The sequence below is a fragment of the Peromyscus californicus genome, unplaced genomic scaffold (genome assembly GCF_007827085.1).
Source record: "Peromyscus californicus insignis strain IS unplaced genomic scaffold, ASM782708v3 Scaffold_9__1_contigs__length_137607984, whole genome shotgun sequence".
NCBI classification, from domain to species: Eukaryota; Metazoa; Chordata; class Mammalia; order Rodentia; family Cricetidae; genus Peromyscus; species Peromyscus californicus.
Genome location: NW_026294617.1, coordinates 130,138,965 through 130,158,844, shown reverse-complemented (window position 1 = coordinate 130,158,844; position 19,880 = coordinate 130,138,965). Strand labels below are relative to the sequence as shown.

The window sequence follows — 19,880 nt, the reverse complement described above, 5'->3', positions numbered from 1 at the left end:
AGAATCATGATTTCTACTTCACAGGTAAGAAAATGAGGATGAGTCTTTTGCCCAAGGTGACACAAATAGTTTCACAATGGAGATGTGGAACATAGGATGTAGTTTCTTGCTTATAGTATTTTTATTAGCATATGTTAATTATACATATTAATGGGTTTCATTATGTTGTTTCCATACATGTACATAATGAATTTTGGTCATATCCACCTTCTCATCATGACCTCCTTCTGTGGTGGTATTGTGTTCCCCAAAATACTGTGCACCCTAATAAACTTATCTGGGGTCAGAGAACAGAACAGCCACTCACGCCTTTAATCCTAGCATTCCAGAGGCAGAGATCTACCTGGATCTCTGTGTGTTCAAGGAAACAGCCAGGCATGATGACTCATGCATTTAATACCAGAATGTGAGCCTTTAATCCCAGGGAGTGATGGCAGAAAGCAGAAAGGCATATAAGGCGTGAAGACCAGAAACTAGAAGCTTTTAGCTGATTAAGCCTTTAGGCTTTTGAGCAGCAGTTCAGCTGAGACTCATTCTGGATGAGGACTCAGAGACTTCCAGTCTGAGGAAACAGGATCAGCTGAGAAGTTGGCCAGGTGAGACAGCTGTGGCTTGTTCTGCTTCTCTGATCTTCCAGCGTTCACCCCAATACCCAGCTCCAGGTTTGTTTTTATTAATAAGAACTTTTAAGATTCCTGCTACATCCTTCCATGTCCATTAACTCCCCAACTACTTAGTCTCCTTTACTTTGATATTTGGTTCTTCACTTTGATGACCCACTGGGTTTCATTATGGTTGCTTACAGAAGCATGGGTCAGAGGTTATTTACAAGAACACATGCACTTACCAGTGGCTACGACATTGAAGAAAGTGTCTCTCCTCCAACAACCATTAACTGCCTACACATCCTCAGGAAGGGGAAGGGCCTTATGAACTTTCTCCCTCTCCAAGATGAACTATTGTCCAGTCCAGTCTTTTGCAAGTAATCACGCCTCCTGAGTTCAGGACCACCAGGACCATGTCACACATGGAAGACAGTGTTCTACATCACCCCTCCTTACCTTTGCATGCTTTCTGCCCTGTCTTCCATGATGTTCCCTGGGCCTTGGAGGCGGCATGATATACATGTCTAATTGTAGCGCACATTTTCTAAGACCCACAGTGCATTATCTCCCATCCTACCCTGGGACAACGAGCCAGGGGACAGTGTTGGAGTCTTTTCAGTTGCTGACCCTTAATGCCTCAGCTAAGGCAAATAGTCACTGCTCACAGTGTGCATCTAAAATTATAGACTGCAAAAAGAAATGAGCCACAGCAAGAAAACCAGCAACAAGTGGGAAGCTTCACATCCCCAAGAGCTAGTGATCATGGAAAACACTGAAAGAAGTCTTAGATAGAAATATTTTAAATATTCAAAGAAATAAAGGAAGAGTAGAAACCATGAAGCAACTATAAGAAAGAGTGGAAAGAGAAAGGAAAGAAATTAATATGATAAGTGTGAGAGTTGGTTGTCAACAGGATCTGGAATGAAGAGCAAGCCCTCAGCCACACCTGTGAGAGACGAAGCACTATTCCCGGACCTTGGGTCCTGAACTGCATAAAAGGAGGAAGCTGGCTGAACACAAGCATGCATCTCCTCCTCTCTGCATCTGGACTGTAGATGCACTGTGATCCTGTCACCGCGGTTCCTGTCACCGCGGCTCCTGTCACCATGACTCCTGTCACCGCAGCTCCTGTCACCACGGCTCCTGTCACCGCGGCTCCTGTCACCGCGACTCCTGTCACCATGGTTCCCACACTCTGATGGACAGCACCCTTGGACTGTGATCCAAGATAAACCCTTTTCCTTAAGTTGCTTTTGTCAGATATTGTTGCAGCAACAGGAAAAGGAACTAAGACACTTGGCTCAAAATATAATTGCTGCTGAAATAAAAATTCCATTAACAGTTTGAGAAGTTGACTGAACACAACTAATAAAAGAGTGATGGAGCAGATGAAATTCCCTTAAGATGAAGCAGGAAGCTGAGCAGTTGTCTAGTATGAGGAAGAACTCAGTAGACACTAAGGATAGAATGAACTAACATGTAAACTGTGAACTTGCCAGAAGGAAAGAGTGAAGATGAGCAGAGACTGTGTTTTGATGGACAGTGGTTGAGAATTTTATAGGCATGAAAAGGGAAAATACTCAGATTGAAAGAGCACACTCAGTCCAAAAATAAGAATTTAAAAATACACTCTCTGCTAGTCTTTTTGCATGGAGTCGTTGGGTGAATATTGAGTCTACAGTCCAGGTTCTGTTTAGGTGCCCGTGATACACACTCATGGACCAGATGAGGACGTTTGCTCGAGGAGCTTGCATCCTATCCAGGAAGACAATCAAAACAGTGAGCGTAACATGTTAGTGAACCCTCTAGGTTGTCAGCTGCCATAAACCAAGGGAAAGCAGAGCAGGGAAGGGGAGCTGGAGATCTGGGGAGTGGGGCTGAGCACAGCGTTCAACAGAATGCTCAACCAAATGGATGACCTTAGCAAAGAGGTGGGATTCTGTGAAGGCAACGCACAGCGCAAGGCATCGGAGTACAGGAGATGAAAGCAGGGCCTTCCAAGTGGCAAGACACTGTCTACAGAAGGAATAGAAATCTGGTGGCAGCAGATTAAACGCTGCACTTGCTGCCTGGACCACGCTATGAAGCAGGTGCCATGTCCTATGATTTACAGTATGTTGTTACTAACCCTTACAACAGCTCAGGAGAGCAGCTCTGCTCATCCCCAACTTATGGCTGAGGAAAGTGAGGTGAGCGATTGCCAGGACCACTCAGCTGACAGGCTACAGTCAGGAATCAAACTTGGATATTCCAGGCACCAAAATCTTCTTTCCACTCTAAAGGAGCCATATGTGTGGGGAGTGATTCTGGATCCACATAATTCTCATGTGGTGTATCCTAACCCTCTAAAACATGTAAGCCAACCAAGTCAAATTGGTGGAGACACAAGTTATGTCTCACCGATGTCTTCATCTCTATGGCTCAAGGATCTGCTGGGAGATAAAATATGACTTGGTTTTTACTGAAGTAAAATATATACCATTCTCAAAAACAACAGCTGTAGCTGGACGCTTCTCTGGTCCTACCTGGCCCCACGGCCCTGCAGCCACCTATAAAATAATCACTCAGATGCTTATATTAATATGAACTAGATGGCCTATGGTTCAAGCTTCTTGCTAGCTAGCTAGCTCTTATAATTCAACCCATTTCTATTAATCTATAAGTTGCCACATGGCCGAGGCATTACCAGACTGCTGGCATCTTGCTGCTCCCTAGGCAGTGACTGGCGTCTCCCCTTCCTCTCCTCTCTCCTCTCACTGTCTCTCCTGGATTTTCCCATCTGGCTCCATCCTGCCTTGCTATATCCCAGTGCATCTTTATTTATCAACCAATCAGAGCAACACATATTCACAGCGTACAGAAAGACATCCCACAGCACACAGCAGCAACAACAACAGACGAGCCTGATTTCATCTGGGAGGCTGAACGGAAGTAGGCAGCCAGATGGATTTGACCAGCGGGCCACGCTTGGCTCAGCTCTGCTATGAACCACTCCTTGGTTCTTGGTTTCCTCCTCTCTTAGTTTTTGACATCCCTAGATCTTCATCTTTTCCCTTCTTTTAGGTGATTGAATTCCTAGGAAACTACATGATATAGATGTGACTGTTTCTATGCCTTATTGTACTGATTTGGAAACTGAGGCACAGAGAAATTAGGCAGTTAATGCAAGGTCACAACAGTCAACAAGAGTCAAATCTGAGAAGAATTCAAGAGGTAGAACCAGAGTTCAAATCCAGGAAGCTAGGGTCAGGAAAAATAGGTTGGGCTGTGCTGGGATACTAAAGCAAAAGCAAAATCCAGTTGCTTTCTTCCCAGGGGCCTTTTATGGCTGACTTCCAAAGACATCATGGTGGGCCAGGGGCCTGGGGGACTTGAGGAATGAACTTTAACCAAACATGACCTCACCTTGTGTTTGGTAGCAGTCATAGTCAGTGACTCTATCTAAATGATGCAGAGGTTGGGAAATGGAGCATTTGTGTGTCCAGGGAGGTGTGTGAGCCCCAGCCAGCCTGGCCTGCAAAGTTCCTGGGCTTAGCCTTAGGCTATAGCCCACAGTCTGTGTGCTCCCCCTCTAATTCTCTACTCACTTAGTTTTCATTTCCCTGCCAAACTCTCCATTGGCCCATTACTCAAATATACGCCCAGCATCCTGTCTGTGGCCCCTTACATGTCACTGCGTACCCTCTCCTGTGTGGGGATCCTCCCAAAGGTTTGGCTGTTCCCTGAGCTCCTTGGTAAGCTCCTGCTGCATGTATCTACCCACCAAACAGCACTGGTTGGATTTCCCATGTGCATCTCTAGCTCAACACGTCCCAAACCATCTTCCCCCACAAAAATCTGTTCTTCCTTCTGTTTCCTCTATTTCTGTGAATGACACCACCATCTCCCCAGCCACCCAAGCCAGAAACCAAGGTGCTTCCTCGTCTCTCTCCTTTCTGTCCATCCCACATTGATTCAGCCAGGTAGGGAATCAGATTTCCTATGCAGGAATTCTCTCCAGTCCCACTGTTGTCCCTGCATGAGCATCTTCTCTGCCCTCTTGCCTGGAACTGCCAAACAGTCTTTCTACACTGGTCTTTGTATCACACAAAATGATCATTATGAAAGCAAGCTCAACCATGGCAGTCTATTGTTAAAACCCCTCCTGGGTCCTCACTGATCTCAGAATCTCTTCATGCAACACATGGGACTTATGAATCAGAATTTGACCTCTTCGTTGCTCTCCAAACTCATCCCTGTGCCTGGTCCAGATCTTTGCAGTCATTCCAAAGCAGTCTTGGCAGTCTCTTCCATTCATAGAGGAACTTCCCCAGCCCCATCACCTCCCTCCTGAAGAGCCCCTAATGTGCACCATAATGGCCAGGCTCCGTTAGCTTACTAACATGTCTGGTCAGCCGAATGTGGTGGTGCATGCCTGTAATCCCAGCAGCAGTGAGGCAGAGGCAGGGGGAGCTCTGTGGGTTTGAGGCCAGCCTGGTCTACAGAGTGAGTTTCAGGCTCAATTGGGCTACACAGACCCTTTCTCAAAAAAAAAAAAGCTGGGCGGTGGTGGCGCACGCCTTTAATCCCAGCACTCGGGAGGCAGAGGCAGGCGGATCTCTGTGAGTTCGAGGCCAGCCTGGTCTACAGCGCGAGATCCAGGAAAGGCGCAAAGCTACACAGAGAAACCCTGTCTCGAAAAACCAAAAAAAAAAAAAAAAAAAACCTAACAACAATGGTTGGGTCATCTTTTTCAGGGACCCATGACACCTTAAGTCACAATATCTGCCTGCCTGTCTTAGAACACGTGACGCCTCATGCCACACAACCTGCCACACAACATATGCTCAACAAATGGGAGCAGTGGGGCACTGAGGAGTCCTAGAACCTTGTTTCTCTTGTTAAATCTGATCCAGTTCTGTGCTCTGCGGTAGAACACTCGGAATGCTAGAATATCTGCAGTCCACTGGTCAATAAGCTCCCACTCTGACACCCCAGCCACCTATGGTCAGACGAGGCAAGTCAGTGCCTGAGGGTGAGCAGCAGAGCCTCCTTGGAAATGAATTAATTGGCTTCCCAATCAGCTCAGTGCAGCCCACAGCCTTCCAGAAAAAGTATCCGGACACCATGCCATTACCAAGCACACAGGCTTTCTTTTTTAAAATGATCTATTTACTTTTATTTTATATGCATTCGTGTTTTGCCTGCCTGCATGTCTGTGTGAGGGGGTCAGATCCCCTGGAACTGGAGCTACAGACAGTTGTGAACTGCCCTGTGGGTGCTGGGAGTTGAACCCATTCTGGAAGAGCAGCCAATGCTGTCAGCCTCTGAGCCATCTCTCTAGCCCGACACAGGCTTTCTTAAACACATCGTGTGCCTGAAACACCTCCCTCAATCTTCCTGGGACCTCTCTGTTGTCTGCAGAGGGAACATGTTTTTATTGGAACAAAAGAAAACTGTGGAAGCAAACCCAGGAAACAAAAGTAAATCAGTTTTCACTGGGTGTTTCAGAAAGGCTAAAAGCTACAGAGAATGAAACTGGAAACATCATTTACCCACTTCCAGAGTTAAGAAATAAAACTGCAAGAGTTGGAAGGCAGCTGTGCACACCATTGGACCACCAACACTGCACCACCCACACGAAACTGCAGATGACAGAGGGCTTCTGTTATCACTTCCAGGTCACGTCCTCTGGCCTCCTGGAGGCTTCCCTGCTCTCAGCTGCAGTGTTTATCAGCCCCACATCTGTCTTCCTGTTTCCACTGTATCTAGAATACCAGAACTAGGAAGGCAGGTACTTCATCTCTTGATCATTGGGACCTAAAACATCTGACATGCGGCAGACAGGCATTCAGAAACCATTTATTAGCTGTTAAATAATGTATTCCTAAGCAAGATAAGAGTTGCTTTTGTTACATTTCAATCCCCTTTACATGCCCATACTGTCCATATCCCATTCTACTTGATGTTTTTCTTCTATCTGTGTTGATAATGCAGATTGCTAGCTGCGTTTTGACTGTGTTGTGGCAGAACTACACAAAATTATAACACAGCTTGGTCATCACTTCTTCCTGTGGTGGGTAAAGTCTCAGCTTGGTAAGGGCACCCAAATGTTCACAGAGACCAGTGGAATTGAATAAAGGACTCAAAAATTAAACCCACATAGCCACAAAAGTGTCGAAAATACATGTTGGGGGAAAGGTGGTTTCATTGACCAACAGTGCTGGGAAAACTGACTATACACATACAGAAGAATAAAGCTGACCCTTATCTCTTATCACGCACAAAATCTACTCCCATGGGCTCAAAGATCTTCATATAAAACTTGAAAAATGCTAGAGAAAATATAGGACGAATATGTTAAGATAGAGACAACGACAAAAACGTTCTGGAAAGGACTTTGACAGCACAAAGACACAGGGACTAGCACATGGAAGAGCCATTAAGGGTAGGAAGGGATGGGGGATTCAATAAAAGCAAAGTATGTCTGAAAATGCGACAATGAAACTTCTAACTCTGTACGATAACTTTCAAAGGAAAATAAAGCGGTGACTCAGATGGCATCACAATATGCCTGCTACTTCGTTACCTCTGTAGTCACACAATATGTTGTCAATCTCTTCCAATGTTGGTAAACATGCTTCCTCACCACCTTGTTTGAATAGCTACATTTAAAAATAGGAGAAGCCATGTTGTGTTTGCTAAATTGTTCTATGACCGATAAAAACTCAAGAGTCAGATACTGGGGTGAAAACCATATGGATCAAAGGAGCAGAGGAGGAGTGACCAGCTGACCTTCCCTTTCTTACCGGGGACCCAGCCAGCAGCTCTTCTCTCCATATATCACAGATCCAAGAGAGCGTGTGAATTCCAAGTCCCTCCCTTCCATTTCCTGTCTGTCTGCCCTTTCCTATTACTGCTTCTCTATGGCTAATTCTGGTCAGCTAGTTGCTGGATCTGCCCCCCCCCCAATTCAAAGTTAACTTTATTAACACAGTCTAGGAGTGTCACTGTGCGATCAAATATCCTGCAACAAACCCACAGAAGACGACAGACTTTTTAAGTTTGCTTCAGAGTTGTATGTGATCGATATAGCAGCATTATTTCCTGGGTTTGAAGTTTAAAAACTGAGTTCGTTGAAAACATTCTGGAGATGGGGTAAGATGATGATTATTGCCAATAGTATGATCCTGTTTTAATGAAGGAAAGTGACCAGTAAATTCTGTACAAACCTAATCTCTGCAAGACGGGAGGTTTTCTTAATTTTTTTCTTGTCACTGGTTTATTTGGCTGCTTTACTTTACTTCTGTAGATGTAACCAACCGTCTTATTAAATAAAAAACACAGAGCCAATACAGAGATGAAAGCCAAGAGATCAGAGCAATAGCTAAGAGCTAAAAACCTTACCCTTCACTGTCACTGTACCTCTCCAAAAGAGAGCTACTTCCTGTGTCTGTTTTTTTTTTTTTTTAATAGAGTTTCTGTTCTGCCTTCTCATTGATTGTAAACCCAACCACATGACCGCCTCGTCACTGCCTGTCTGTACAGACCTCCAGGTCTTCTATGGTTGGTATTGAGATTAAAGGTGTGTGTCTCCAATGCTGGCTGTATCCTTGAACACACAGAGATCCGCCTAGCTCTGCCTACCAAGTGCTGGGATTAAAGGCGTGCACCACCACCACCCAGCTTTCTCTATGGCTTGCTAATAGCTCTGATCCCCAGGCAACTTTATTTATTAACATACAAATAAAATCACATTTCAGTACAAATAAAATATCACCATATTTCCCCTTTTCTATTTTAATAAGAAAAAAGGAAAAAGGTTATAACTACCATAAGAAAAACTATATACAAAAGTACAATAACTATATACAATATATACAAGTAATAAATACCTAAACAATGTTAGTCCATTTGTGTTTGACAAATTCAGAGAAAATAATTCCATTATCTATCCTATTTTGGTAAGTCCAAAATGTACCTAATTCACTTTCTATCTTAACTAATCTTCAACTATAACTAACTAATCTTCAACTCCCTCAGAGACCCACAAAGGAAATAATATTACCTAATAAAAAATTTAAAAAAAGGAAGTGCATGCAAGCAGCCTGTAGCTGGAGAATTTTTCTCCAGCTCCCACCACCAAGTCCCGCCAGTCCCAGAGCCCACTTATAAAATAAACACACAGACTCTTACATTATTTAAACTGCTTGGCCATTAGCTCAGGCCTATCATTGTCTAGCTCTCACTCTCATATGCAGCCCATTTCTATTAATCTATACTTTGCCACGTGGCTCGTGGCTTACTGGTACTTTACATCTTCCTTGTCTTGGCGGTGGCTCCAGCCGGTCTCTCCTTCCTTCCTCCTTCCTCAATTCTCCTCTCTCCTTGTCCTGCCTATACTTCCTGCCTGGTCACTGGCCAATCAGTGCTTTATTTATATAGAGCGATATCCACAGCAGCAGCCTCCAAAAAAAAAAAAAAAATGTGAGTTGACAGAAACAGCCAGCTGCCTGGACAGTCACCTGAGGTTTCTCTGCAGTGTTGGGGCATCATCTTCAGCCTATAGGCTTAGCATATCTGACAGACTCATTTGTGAAGTAGGATGTACACAAGGTGAACAGTTCAACCTCATTTTGGGTGAGAGCAGTCCATGTACCAGAAACACCTGAATTCCACTAGTGTCATGTCATGATTCAGGATTTTAAATTCTGGAAATTGTTGATTTTTTTTTAATTCAGCTGTCCATTCTTCTTGGCTATGTGTGTGTGGCTTCATCTCAGCATCCTGTTCTTCTCCACATCCCTCTATTAAATGTCAGTCTAATATTGAGAGGTGTGAGCTTAGTTACTCTTCAAGAATAACTGTTTCAGCTGCTGTTCCATTGCACATCAGAAGCCATCGGCCCATTGCCTGTTCAACTGCCTTCGAAGAAAAGGGCACTGTACCTTTTCCGAATTGCGAAGGCCACTTCAGGGATGGTGCCATATTGTCCTTGGCCTCAGAAGATGCCTTTTGATAAAGCCATAACCACACTTGTAATTCTCCAGCTACATACTTCTCTTCATGGTTCATGGAATCCATATTCTAATGAGGTGTTCATAAGCATGGGCTGAGTATGAACTAACAGCATTTCAGCTAAGTTACGAAAGTTCTTGTCACTGAAGGGGAATCATCTTCCTTTCTCTCCCCATCAAGGGGGAGGTCAATAGCCGGCCCTCCTTTCCTGCCTGCTCCTGACCATTAGCCACGAGCTGGCCCCACAGCACTGCTTGCTTCCTTTGAGAAGTGAGAGAGGGGACAGAGCTCAGCACTGTTAGTCCACTAACAAGAAGCCTTGCTCACGTGGATTGCTTTAGGATTTTGGTAGGCCATCTCCCTTTTTCCACAATAACAATTAGGGCAAAGAGATGCTGGGGTAGGTGTGGTGATACTTTGTTTGTGATCTAACAAATAAAGCTTACCTGAAAATCAGAGTGTGGAGCTAAGCCACTAGGTAGCTATAGAGGCCAGGCAGTGGTGGCACACATCTTTAATTCCAGCACTCTGGAGACAGAGGCAGATGGATCTCTGTGAAATCAAGGCCACCCTAAACTACACGAGACTGATCTAGTCTAAAAGAGAAATGGAGCCAGGTGGTAATGACTTTGATCCCACTACTTGGGAGTCACACGCCTTTAATCCCAGCACTAGGAAGATGGAGACAGGAAGTGATATGGCTGGGCGGAGAGAGGAATATAAGGCAGGCAGAGACAGGAGCTTGGCTCCTTTCAGGCTGAGGAGTTGGCAAGGTAAGAGGTGGCTGTGGCTTTCTCCTTTGTCTCTCTGATTATTCAGCATTTACGCCATATCAGGCTCTGGGTTTTTATTATTAAGACCAATTAGGATTCATGCTACAGGTGGGTCAGGAGCAGAAGGAAGAATGAGAAGAAACAATGATTTTGGAGAGCAATGGAGAGTGGATTGCAGGGCCTCTGTCCCTCTAATGCCATAATTCGGTTCTGGAGATAGCCTCCAGAAGATCTTTGCCAAGAAAGGAGGCTTCTGGAAGGATGGCATACCTCCTCCTGTGTTGGATGGCTGCAGATTTGAAACCTGGTGGCATTTCCAACATATCCTTCCCCAGGTTACAATGTTCTTACCCAGAAAAATGAAATGCTGCCATTGCGGGTCCCACAGTGAGGGGATGCTGCCATTGCGGGTCCCACAGTGAGGGGATGCTGCCATTGCGGGTCCCACAGTGAGGGGATGCTGCCATTGCGGGTCCCACAGTGAGGGGATGCTGCCATTGCTGACATCAAAGCAGGGTGGGAAAGGCCGTAGCTCGGGGTTACCTCTCCTAAAAGCTTCCTGCAACTTTAAGCAGATGAAACAAAAATGTGTATCTGAAATTCATTGAGGACAAAGAGTAGTCAGTTCTCAGGTTACCATGGTAACCACTCAATTAAGTGAAAAAAAAAATAAGTGTACTTATTATGCTTACTGTTGAGCTTAACATTCTTTTTAAAATGATGACGATGAAGACGGGGAATGAAAGCAATATATTTAGTAAATTGTTTTCCCTAGACCTTTCCTAAGATGTTTCTTCTGCATTTTAACCAGCAAATCTCCTTCACACACTTTGTGCAGAGCTGAATGCTAGAGTTGTCATTGAGGTTAGGAACAAGAGCCTCAGATGTTGCCTCAGAACATTCTTTGATAATGTGTGCTTAAGACCTAGTTTCCACTAAGGACACTCAGACAGAACCTAAGGGAGCAGAGGGGAGCTTACAGGCCAGAAGCAGTAGCTACTGGGTGCTAATCCTGGATTTGAGCCCACACCTGTAACCTTTGCTAAAAGGGGAGACTTTCCGAAGATATGAATGATGGACAACTCTGCCTTGATACCCTAAGACACGGGATACAGAGGTGCCGTGTATGTGTGCAAGGATTTGCTGCTTACAGGATAAGCTGGTATCTCACTTCTGAGCACCTGACCACCCTCTGGAGCCACCATGGTCCTTTAAACCTCAGTGCTCACTCCACACACAGTGGTCTCTATCAAGTCCCCTGACTGAACAGGCCACTTCTCTGTTTGCCGTCTACCCTTGGGTATTTCTTTCTGTTGTTGATGTTAAATGACCCCCTCTGCCAGGCACCTCAGTGTACCCCCACCCATCCACATGTCCACTCTGAGTCCCAGCCACCCAGGGGTTCCTTTGTCCTTCCAGAGTGCTCTTCCTAGGATGTCTATGTTTCTCCCCACCCCCACCTTCCCTTCTCTTCCCCATTTGGCCAACGGAGTCCACTCTTCAACCCCAGTTCAGATCAGAGCTCTCATTTTCATGTTCTGGGAATCTGCATCTATTATACATTCCTTTGAAGATGCATTTACTTATATATTAAGCAGAGTCACTCTCCAAGTAGACACCAGACTCCAGGAGGACAGGAGTCATGAGGACATACCTGTGTGTCTTCAGTTTCCCCCCCAAACCCAGCCAGTGTTTGACAGACAGATCTTCAGTGCTGGATGGGGTTCTCTCACCTTACCAAGGAACACTCAGCGGAGTTTGACCCCCAAACCCAACATTTTTACTAATATGCCACAGTGTTTCAGATCATAGAAATGAAATTACCCTTCATTATGAAATACAAAAACAAATGGACATTTAGAGAGAAAAAGCAACGATTTCTGTCAAGCACACCACCAACTCAGCTGTCAGCAGGAAGCAAACAGTGACACTTTCTGTGCAAAGTCACACTCCTGCCTGGAGAATAACACCCAGCTTCCTCAGTACTCACTCATGCATACAGCTAAGGATGTGGACTCCTCTGAGTCCAAGCCCTGGGTAACAGCATCCTTCTAACAACCAGTGGTGTGGTCATGAATGGGTCCCATTCACAACCACCACCATCCCACCCCACCCCTGGAGCCTCTGCTTCCTGCCTTTTTCTGATCCTGCTTCACCTCCACAGCCATGAGGATCCTCTCTTCTACCCCTGTGATCTGCTCTCGGCAGGGCCTGCTGCTCAGAAGTGAGTGGAGCCAGGCAGGGAATACACCCTGGGAGCCCAGGGCTGGTGACTTACTCATTGGAAATTGTAAAGCCGATGTTCAGGAGTATAAATTGGAGCCTAGGGAGATGTCTCAGTGGGTAGTGTTTGCCACTCACACATGAGATCTGAGTTCAGTCTCCAGAACCCATGTGAAAAAGCTGGGCATAATGGCATGCACCTACAGCCCTAGCCAGCTCTGGGAAGGCAGAGGCAGGAATACCCTGGGGCTCTCTGGCCAGCTAGCAAGCCTAACTGGCAAATTCCAGTCTCCAAAAAAGAAGGTGGCCAGCACCTGAAGAACAGTGCTTGGGGCTGACTTCTGGCTTCCTTTTGCTCACGTGCACACACACCTGAATACATACACATATATTCATACAAAAAGAAAAACTGTTTTCAGGAAAAAATTATTTTTCATGTTATCTAATTTCCATATGGTAATTCTATTCTTGATTTTTTTCCCCCTAAAATAAACACTGCTGTGTGAAATCCACAACATAATCCCTCCATGTTTACTCCTATTCGGGTTTCTTAATTCTCTCACTTAATGTCTCTAGGGAAAAGTCATGAAGGGCTTTGAGGGGAGGGATTGATCCCTGCCTCTTAGACGTTTCCATTGTCCCTTAAACAGCTATAGAGTGAGCTGTATGGGGCAGCCATGCCTAATGGCAGGCCTCTAGGTCCTAGCCAGAAGGAAAAGGATGCCCTTTCTTCACAACAGGAACCTGCCTTCCAATGGCCCTGTCCTTGCTTGCTATTTCAGGAGAAGATGGCTCTGAATTCACAGGGCATTTCTGAGAAGCCCATCCTACCCTTTCCCACCGTTCATCAAGCATCCTTCTCTTCACACCTCTTAGATCCACACCACAGCCGTCATCAGAGGAAAGGAATGGTGTTTCTCCTGTTATCCATCAACAGAGGAAGCAGGAGCGGCAGCTGCTGTAACACGAAGTGTTAGATGGTCTTATTAATAAAAAACCCAGAGGCAGGTATTAGGGTGAAATCTGAAAGGTCAGAGAAACAGAACAAGCCACAGCCAACCTTACCTCATCAACCTCACCTAGCCAACTCCTCAGCTGATCTTGTTTCCTCAGACTGAAAGCCTCTGACTCCTCACTGGAATGGATCTCAGCTGAACTGCTGCTAAAAAGCCTAAAAGCTTAAAATTCTCTAGTTCCTGGTCCTCACACCTAATACAGCTTTCTGCTTCCTGCCATCACTTCCTGGGATTAAAGATGTGTGTCTTTCCCAAGCAAGACATGAGATCTCAAGTGCTGGGATTAAAGGTGTGTGCCATCACGCCTGGCTGTTTCCAGTGTGGCCTTGAACTCACAGAGATCCAAATGTATCTCTGACTCCCAACTGTTAGGATTAAGGGTGTATGCCACCATTTTCTGGCCTCTACGTCTAATCTAGTGGCTGTCCTGTTCTCTGACCCTCAGGTAAGTTTATTAGGGTGCACAATATATCAACCACAATGCCACTCTAGCTGTACTCACTACCTTGTATTCGTAAAAGGAACAAAGGCTTAGAGAACCGATCTGAGTCATGTTAGCCAGCAAGTCCTCAGCTGGGAACTGAAGTGGGCAGTCAGATGACCAGGGATAGATGAGTCCTGAGGCATCAGACAGGAACCAGGGATGTGTGCAGTAAACTTTCAATTGCTCTTGTCCCCATATTTTTTCATGTTATATTCTGAATATTTAAAACGAAAAGGGTTGATATTCTTACATCAATTCAGGCGACACCCCCTCTAAGCACATGTCTCTGCTAGGGACACATGTATTGGTTCATGCAGTCAACATCCACACAGCCCCATAGCCAAGAACGTCTGTGTAGTAGACAGCTGAGGAGCTGTATGGGGGCAGCCATGCCTAGCAGGCAGACTCTGGTTTCTAGTCATAGAAAAGGGAAGCCTTTCCTCTTCATTAGGGATCCTGCCTTCAGCTGGCAATGTCCTCGCTGGGAAGGGTTCTGGCAGAGGCTAGTCTTGTCTGAGCATTTTCCCTCTCTGCCCGCCATGGCATTCCTTTGTTGTATGCCACGTGGGGGACTTGTAGAAGTAGAAGAGGCGGCCAGTTTCCTGGGCTCCTGCATCTGCCGGTGTTTGGCAGTGGTTGAATGTGTGTTGTTCCTGGTGATGTCATTGTGCCTTTTAAATATTCCCAAAATACTCTTCCCCAAAGGCTTTTCAACAGACAGTGAATGTTTCTCTTTACCGCCTGCAGAGTTTTGTGCTGTCTTCAAAGAAAGAGGCACGGTAAGGACTGGTTCCCCAGCCCGGCACGTGGTCAGGGGCACACAACTAGGTGAGCTGCAAGCCATTCTGAGAGACGACTTCTGCGTTGTCCTGAGAAACAGATATACATCTCCGTGTACTTATTTAGGGTGGAAATAGCCATGTTGAGAGACGACTTCTGTGTTGTCCTGAGAAATAGATATACATCTCCGTGTGTTTATTTAGGGTGGAACTAGGAAGAGCAATCGTCCTTGGGCTGAGGGGTTTTCAAATAGCATTTCAAAAGAGGAAGCTGGGATTCCGTTAACTGTTGCTGTACCACTGCCTAGAACTGGTGGTTTCTCCAGATGAGGATGGGACACTAGGCGTGGCTGGGCACGGCTGGGCAGGTCTACCGATTTCCACCTGGTTGGCTGATCTCAGCTGGCTCCTCCATTTACAGTAAGTAGGTGGTGTTTAGACTCCTGTGTCAGCCTTGCTAAGGTATGGCGTTACTGAGTGACTTTTCCCGGGGAGCTGTGACAACAGACCAAAGGAACTAACCTAGCCAAGTCTAGTTTCACGAGCCAAGGAATTTGAGGGGTTCCTTGAGAGAGTGTAGGGGACTCAGCAGCTGCATCTCTGGAGTTCTCTGTAAAACTTAGGGGCATCTTCACCTGAGAGTGAAGAAAATGTTTTAAAGCTCTCATTGGCATCAACACGCAGTTGACTCTCAGTAAAGGGTGCCGAGGGCTGTGGGAGTATACAGCAGGTGACAACTTGTTTGATAAGTCGACCCACTAGATGTATAACTCCCCCTGGGGAGCCTCACCTGGCAAAGCTGTGGGGTCACTGTCTGTGGAAACCGGTTGTTTTCTGTCTGTGACTTTCTCAGATGCCACTGTTATGCCTCCCTAATAAGAACAGCTGTGGGGTTCCTTCCACAATCCTTTGGTAGTGTGTTTTACATCTCTGGGCACACGTTTAGCTGTGGATTTCTGTTTAAGCTGTATAATTATGATGAACAGAAATATTACCAGAATATTCTTCTTTACTGACAGAGGAAAGTAACAGTATTCTCTGTCTCAAAGACAACCTTTTACACATTTTGCAAAGACCTCAGAACTATTCCAAAACAGACTAAGCTGCCCCTACAGAATGTACACAAAGACTAATTCCCAGGTGTTGTCTATTGCTAAATCAAGGCCAGGCTGTTTACATCAAGACACAGTCCTTGCAGTAGCTACCTTTCTGCACCTACCCTGACTGCTCAAGGTTCAGCCCATTGTTTAATGTCTGGGACCCCTCACCATCTTAGAGCTACATGCATGGGTCAATGTGACATTACTAGCCTAAGAGAAACTGCGTGACTTATCTTGTGTTTTGAGAATGGGTAGGGCCCTGAAAATGTGACTAATAATTGTCCAGAGTTTGGCTGTGGAGCAGCAGTGGTGGTATGGAGAGAGAGGCTGTGTAGAGCTATGTGAGAGCTGCTGCAGAAGGTGAGGGAAGTGTGTGTGTGTGTGTGTGTGTGTGTGTGCGTGCGTGCGTGCGTGCGTGTGTGTGTGTGTGTGTGTGTGTGTGCGCGCGCACGCGCATGTGTGCTGAGTGAGAGATGAAGAAGAAGAAGCATTAGAGAAGTATGAGGGAGCGAGTGGATGAAAGAGTGAATGAGTAAAGAGTGAGTGAATAATGTAGGAGAAGTACGTGTGTGAGAGTGAGTATGAGAGAGAGAGCTGAATGGAAGAGCTGTGCCTAGGAACTGTGGAAAGTGCTGTATGGTGAGAGAGCTGTGTAAATGAGATGTTCAGCTGTGTTGTGTGGAGATTTGTAACTGTGTGGAGACAAGGAAGATGAAGCTGTACAGAAAAAAATGTGTAGAAGAGAAATGTATGTAAAAGACAGATGTGTAGTCATGTGAAAACAGATGTATGTAAAGATATGTAGGTATGTGCAGTAGTGTGGAGATATGTAGCAGTGTGGAGACAGAGTCAGAGGCCATTCTTACGATGAAGTAAAAGAGAGTTATCATCAGAAAGTATGCATTTCCTTATTTCACCAGCCATAGATAGATTAAAACTTCTTCCTAATTACCCTCAGATAAAAAAGTTTCCTATCCCTTGTACCCTGAGGCATTCCTTTTATTACCCTGAGCGGACCCTGGGAGCTGGTCTCTCACAGTCTGTGTGAAAAGGGAATTTTCCTCTAGTAGCTGGTGGCTTTATCCAATCAGTAGAAGGTCCCCCAGAGAAGAAGTTCTAGGGACCATGTCCAGCGCCGCCTCCTTTCTCTAGACACACAGCTGTCTGTGAATGTCAGGCTTTCCTCCTCAGCCCCTTCAATGGCGTAAGCCAGGTTCTTACATGAACCCCAGGTAAAGATGTCGATGTGGGTGTGGGTGTAGATAGGTCAGTCTGTGTCTGACTGGGTGGCCAGCCGCTGTCGAGGCCCAGGCTGCCTGGGATGGTCTCAAGTACTGTGACTCAGACTTACCTCCACGTGTCCCGTCATGCTCATGCAGGCAAACTCATGTCTGTTCCTTAGTGCGGAGGGGGGGGGGGGACCAAAGGAGGAAACAGAGTGCAGGAGGCTGTTGAAACACTACCCGGGAGCTAGTTCAACCTCTGCCCAGCTTCATGCTGTTGACTGGGGACTGAGTCACAGAATTAACAGTGGGTCAGGGGTGGGGATGATGTTCACCTCGTTTAGGGTGCAAGGCTCTTTGGGGAGGGATAAGATTGTGGCTGACCCTCTTGTGTCATGAAGTACTTGGTACTTCCAAAGCACAGATACCAGAACTTTTAAAAGCCAGTTGTGGCTGGGCGGTGGTGGCACACGCCTTTAATCCCAGCACTCGGGAGGCAGAGGCAGGCAGATCTCTGTGAGTTCGAGGCCAGCCTGGGCTACCAAGTGAGTTCCAGGAAAGGCGCAAAGCTACACAGAGAAACCCTGTCTCGAAAAACCAAAAAAAAAAAAAAAAAAAAAAAAAGCCAGTTGTGGTAGTACATGGCTCTAAGTCCACAACTCAGGGGAGGCTCATGGTTGTGAGGCCAGTTCAGGCTGTGTAATGAGTTCCCAGCCAGCCTCAGCTATACAGAAAGATCCCATCTAAAAATACAAGAGTTGGGTAGCTTAGTGCTAGAATACTTGCCTAGCATGTTCAAGTCTCTGGTTTTTTTTTTTTTTTTTTTTTGGTTTTTCGAGACAGGGTTTCTCTGTGTAGCTTTGCGCCTTTCCTGGAACTCGCTTTGGAGACCAGGCTGGCCTCGAACTCACAGAGATCCACCTGGCTCTGCCTCCCGAGTGCTGGGATTAAAGGCGTGCGCCACCACCGCCCGGCAAGTCTCTAGTTTTGATCAACACACACACACACACACACACACACACACACACACACACACACACTCACACACACTCCACCTCCCAAATAGTTCAGATTAGAGGATGCTTTGCCCCCGTGTGTGGCTCCTTTTCTCATTCATCAAAAATATTCCAAAAGTTTAAACATCCTCTTGGCCAATCCAGAAAATACCTCTTCTTGTTATTTCTCCTCAGTGCAGGCTGGTTGAAAGGAGCTGACCTGAAATTAACCTTCAGAATGAGCCTTATTAGGAGAGAGCCTCATGACTGTGGACCACCATGATCAGGCCTTGAAGGAGGGAGCACTGGAAGAGATGGCCACCGTGTACACTGTGACAGGGGCCCTGAAGGGAGAAACAGACCCTTCAGTCCAGAGAAAAAAGGAGGCTTCTGACTCATAGGTGTTCGGGGTGGGGAGGTGATGTGTGCTCCACACCTCCTGACTTAGTCTGGTTTAGGCTATATGCCAAAGGGAAGGTACTAAGTGGGACCATAAACTTATCCTGCAGCTGTATGGGGAGGACAGTGTGCTTGCTAGTCAACTCTGTCCCGGAGAGCTGCATGCTGTGGGATGGGCTTTCTGTACGCTGTGAGTATGTGTTGCTAACACTGGTTAATAAAGAAGCTGCTCTGGCCTATGGCAAGTCAGGTTAGAGCCAGGCAGGAAGTCCAAGCAAAGACACAGAGAGAAGAAGGGCGAGGTGGGGGCAGACGCCAGCCCGTCGCCCAAGGGGCAACATGCCAGCAGACCAGTAATGCCATGACCACGTGGCAATACGTAGATGAATAGAAATGGGTTGATTTAAGATGAAAGAGCTAGCTAGCAAGAAGCCTGAGCCATAGGCCAAACAGTCTGTAATTAATATTAAGCCCCTGACTGGTTATTTGGGTACCAGCAGGCAGGAAAGATTTATCCGGCCACAGCTGCTAGTGGGGCTAGCCTGATTTCTGGGGAGGGAGGGAGGGAAGGAGGGAGGGAGGGAAAGGGAGGGAAGGGAAGGGAAGGAGGGAGACACAGAGAGGCGGGGCTAGAAGTTCTGTGATCTAATACTTTGGCCTATCCCTCCATCCCTTCGATCTCCAAATGCAACCTGGATGTTGTCCTCCACACCTTCTTGTCTCTCTGCTCCACAGTCACCCTCTCTGTGTCACTCTCTACCCAACCTTACCCTTAGACTCTCGGGAAACCGAAAATAGACATTAAAGTAGAGGAACAATTAAAGTGGGGGAGTTGGTGCGTGATAGCAGCTAGGTGATAGCTGATTTTGGAGCGGTCTTTGGGAAGCTGTGTATGATGGTGATAATAGAGAGGTGATCAGCACTACAAAGCCTTAGGTTTACTCAAAGCAAAGGAGGTTGGGGAGGGTTGTCAGAGGCCTGGACCTTCCGTGTGTGCATGTGTGGAGGCCAGAGATCAACATCTAATATCTCCCTCCATAGCTCTCCACATGGTTTATCTGAGACAGGATCTCTAACTGAATCTGGAAGTTACCAGTTCAGCAAGAGTAGCTGGCCAGTGAGCTCCAGGACTCTTCCTGTCCCTCCACGCCTTCCTAACTAGCATTAAGATTACAGGCACTTGTGGCCTCTCCTGGCTCTTTATGTGGGTGGTAAGTTTTGAACTCAGATCATCTTATGCCACAAGCACTTAACCGCCTCAGCTGTCTCCTCAAAGCCTAACCTTC

At 46.2% G+C, this 19,880-nt stretch overlaps 1 protein-coding gene across 4 annotated transcripts in view; it reads left to right on the top strand.

The window, feature by feature from the left end:
• The window catches only part of Ak5 (adenylate kinase 5), a 193,731-nt gene that overhangs the window by 127,286 nt on the left and 46,565 nt on the right, over nt 1-19,880 (top strand). The window contains exon 9 of one of the 4 annotated variants that reach the window (XM_052730987.1): nt 1,519-7,153. The exons of the other annotated variants lie outside the window; for them this stretch is intronic. Coding sequence (XP_052586947.1) covers nt 1,519-1,530 — 12 coding nt within the window. The 3' untranslated portion in view covers nt 1,531-7,153. Of the gene's footprint in view, nt 1-1,518; nt 7,154-19,880 lie in introns of those variants that run through there. 4 annotated transcript variants of the gene reach the window in all.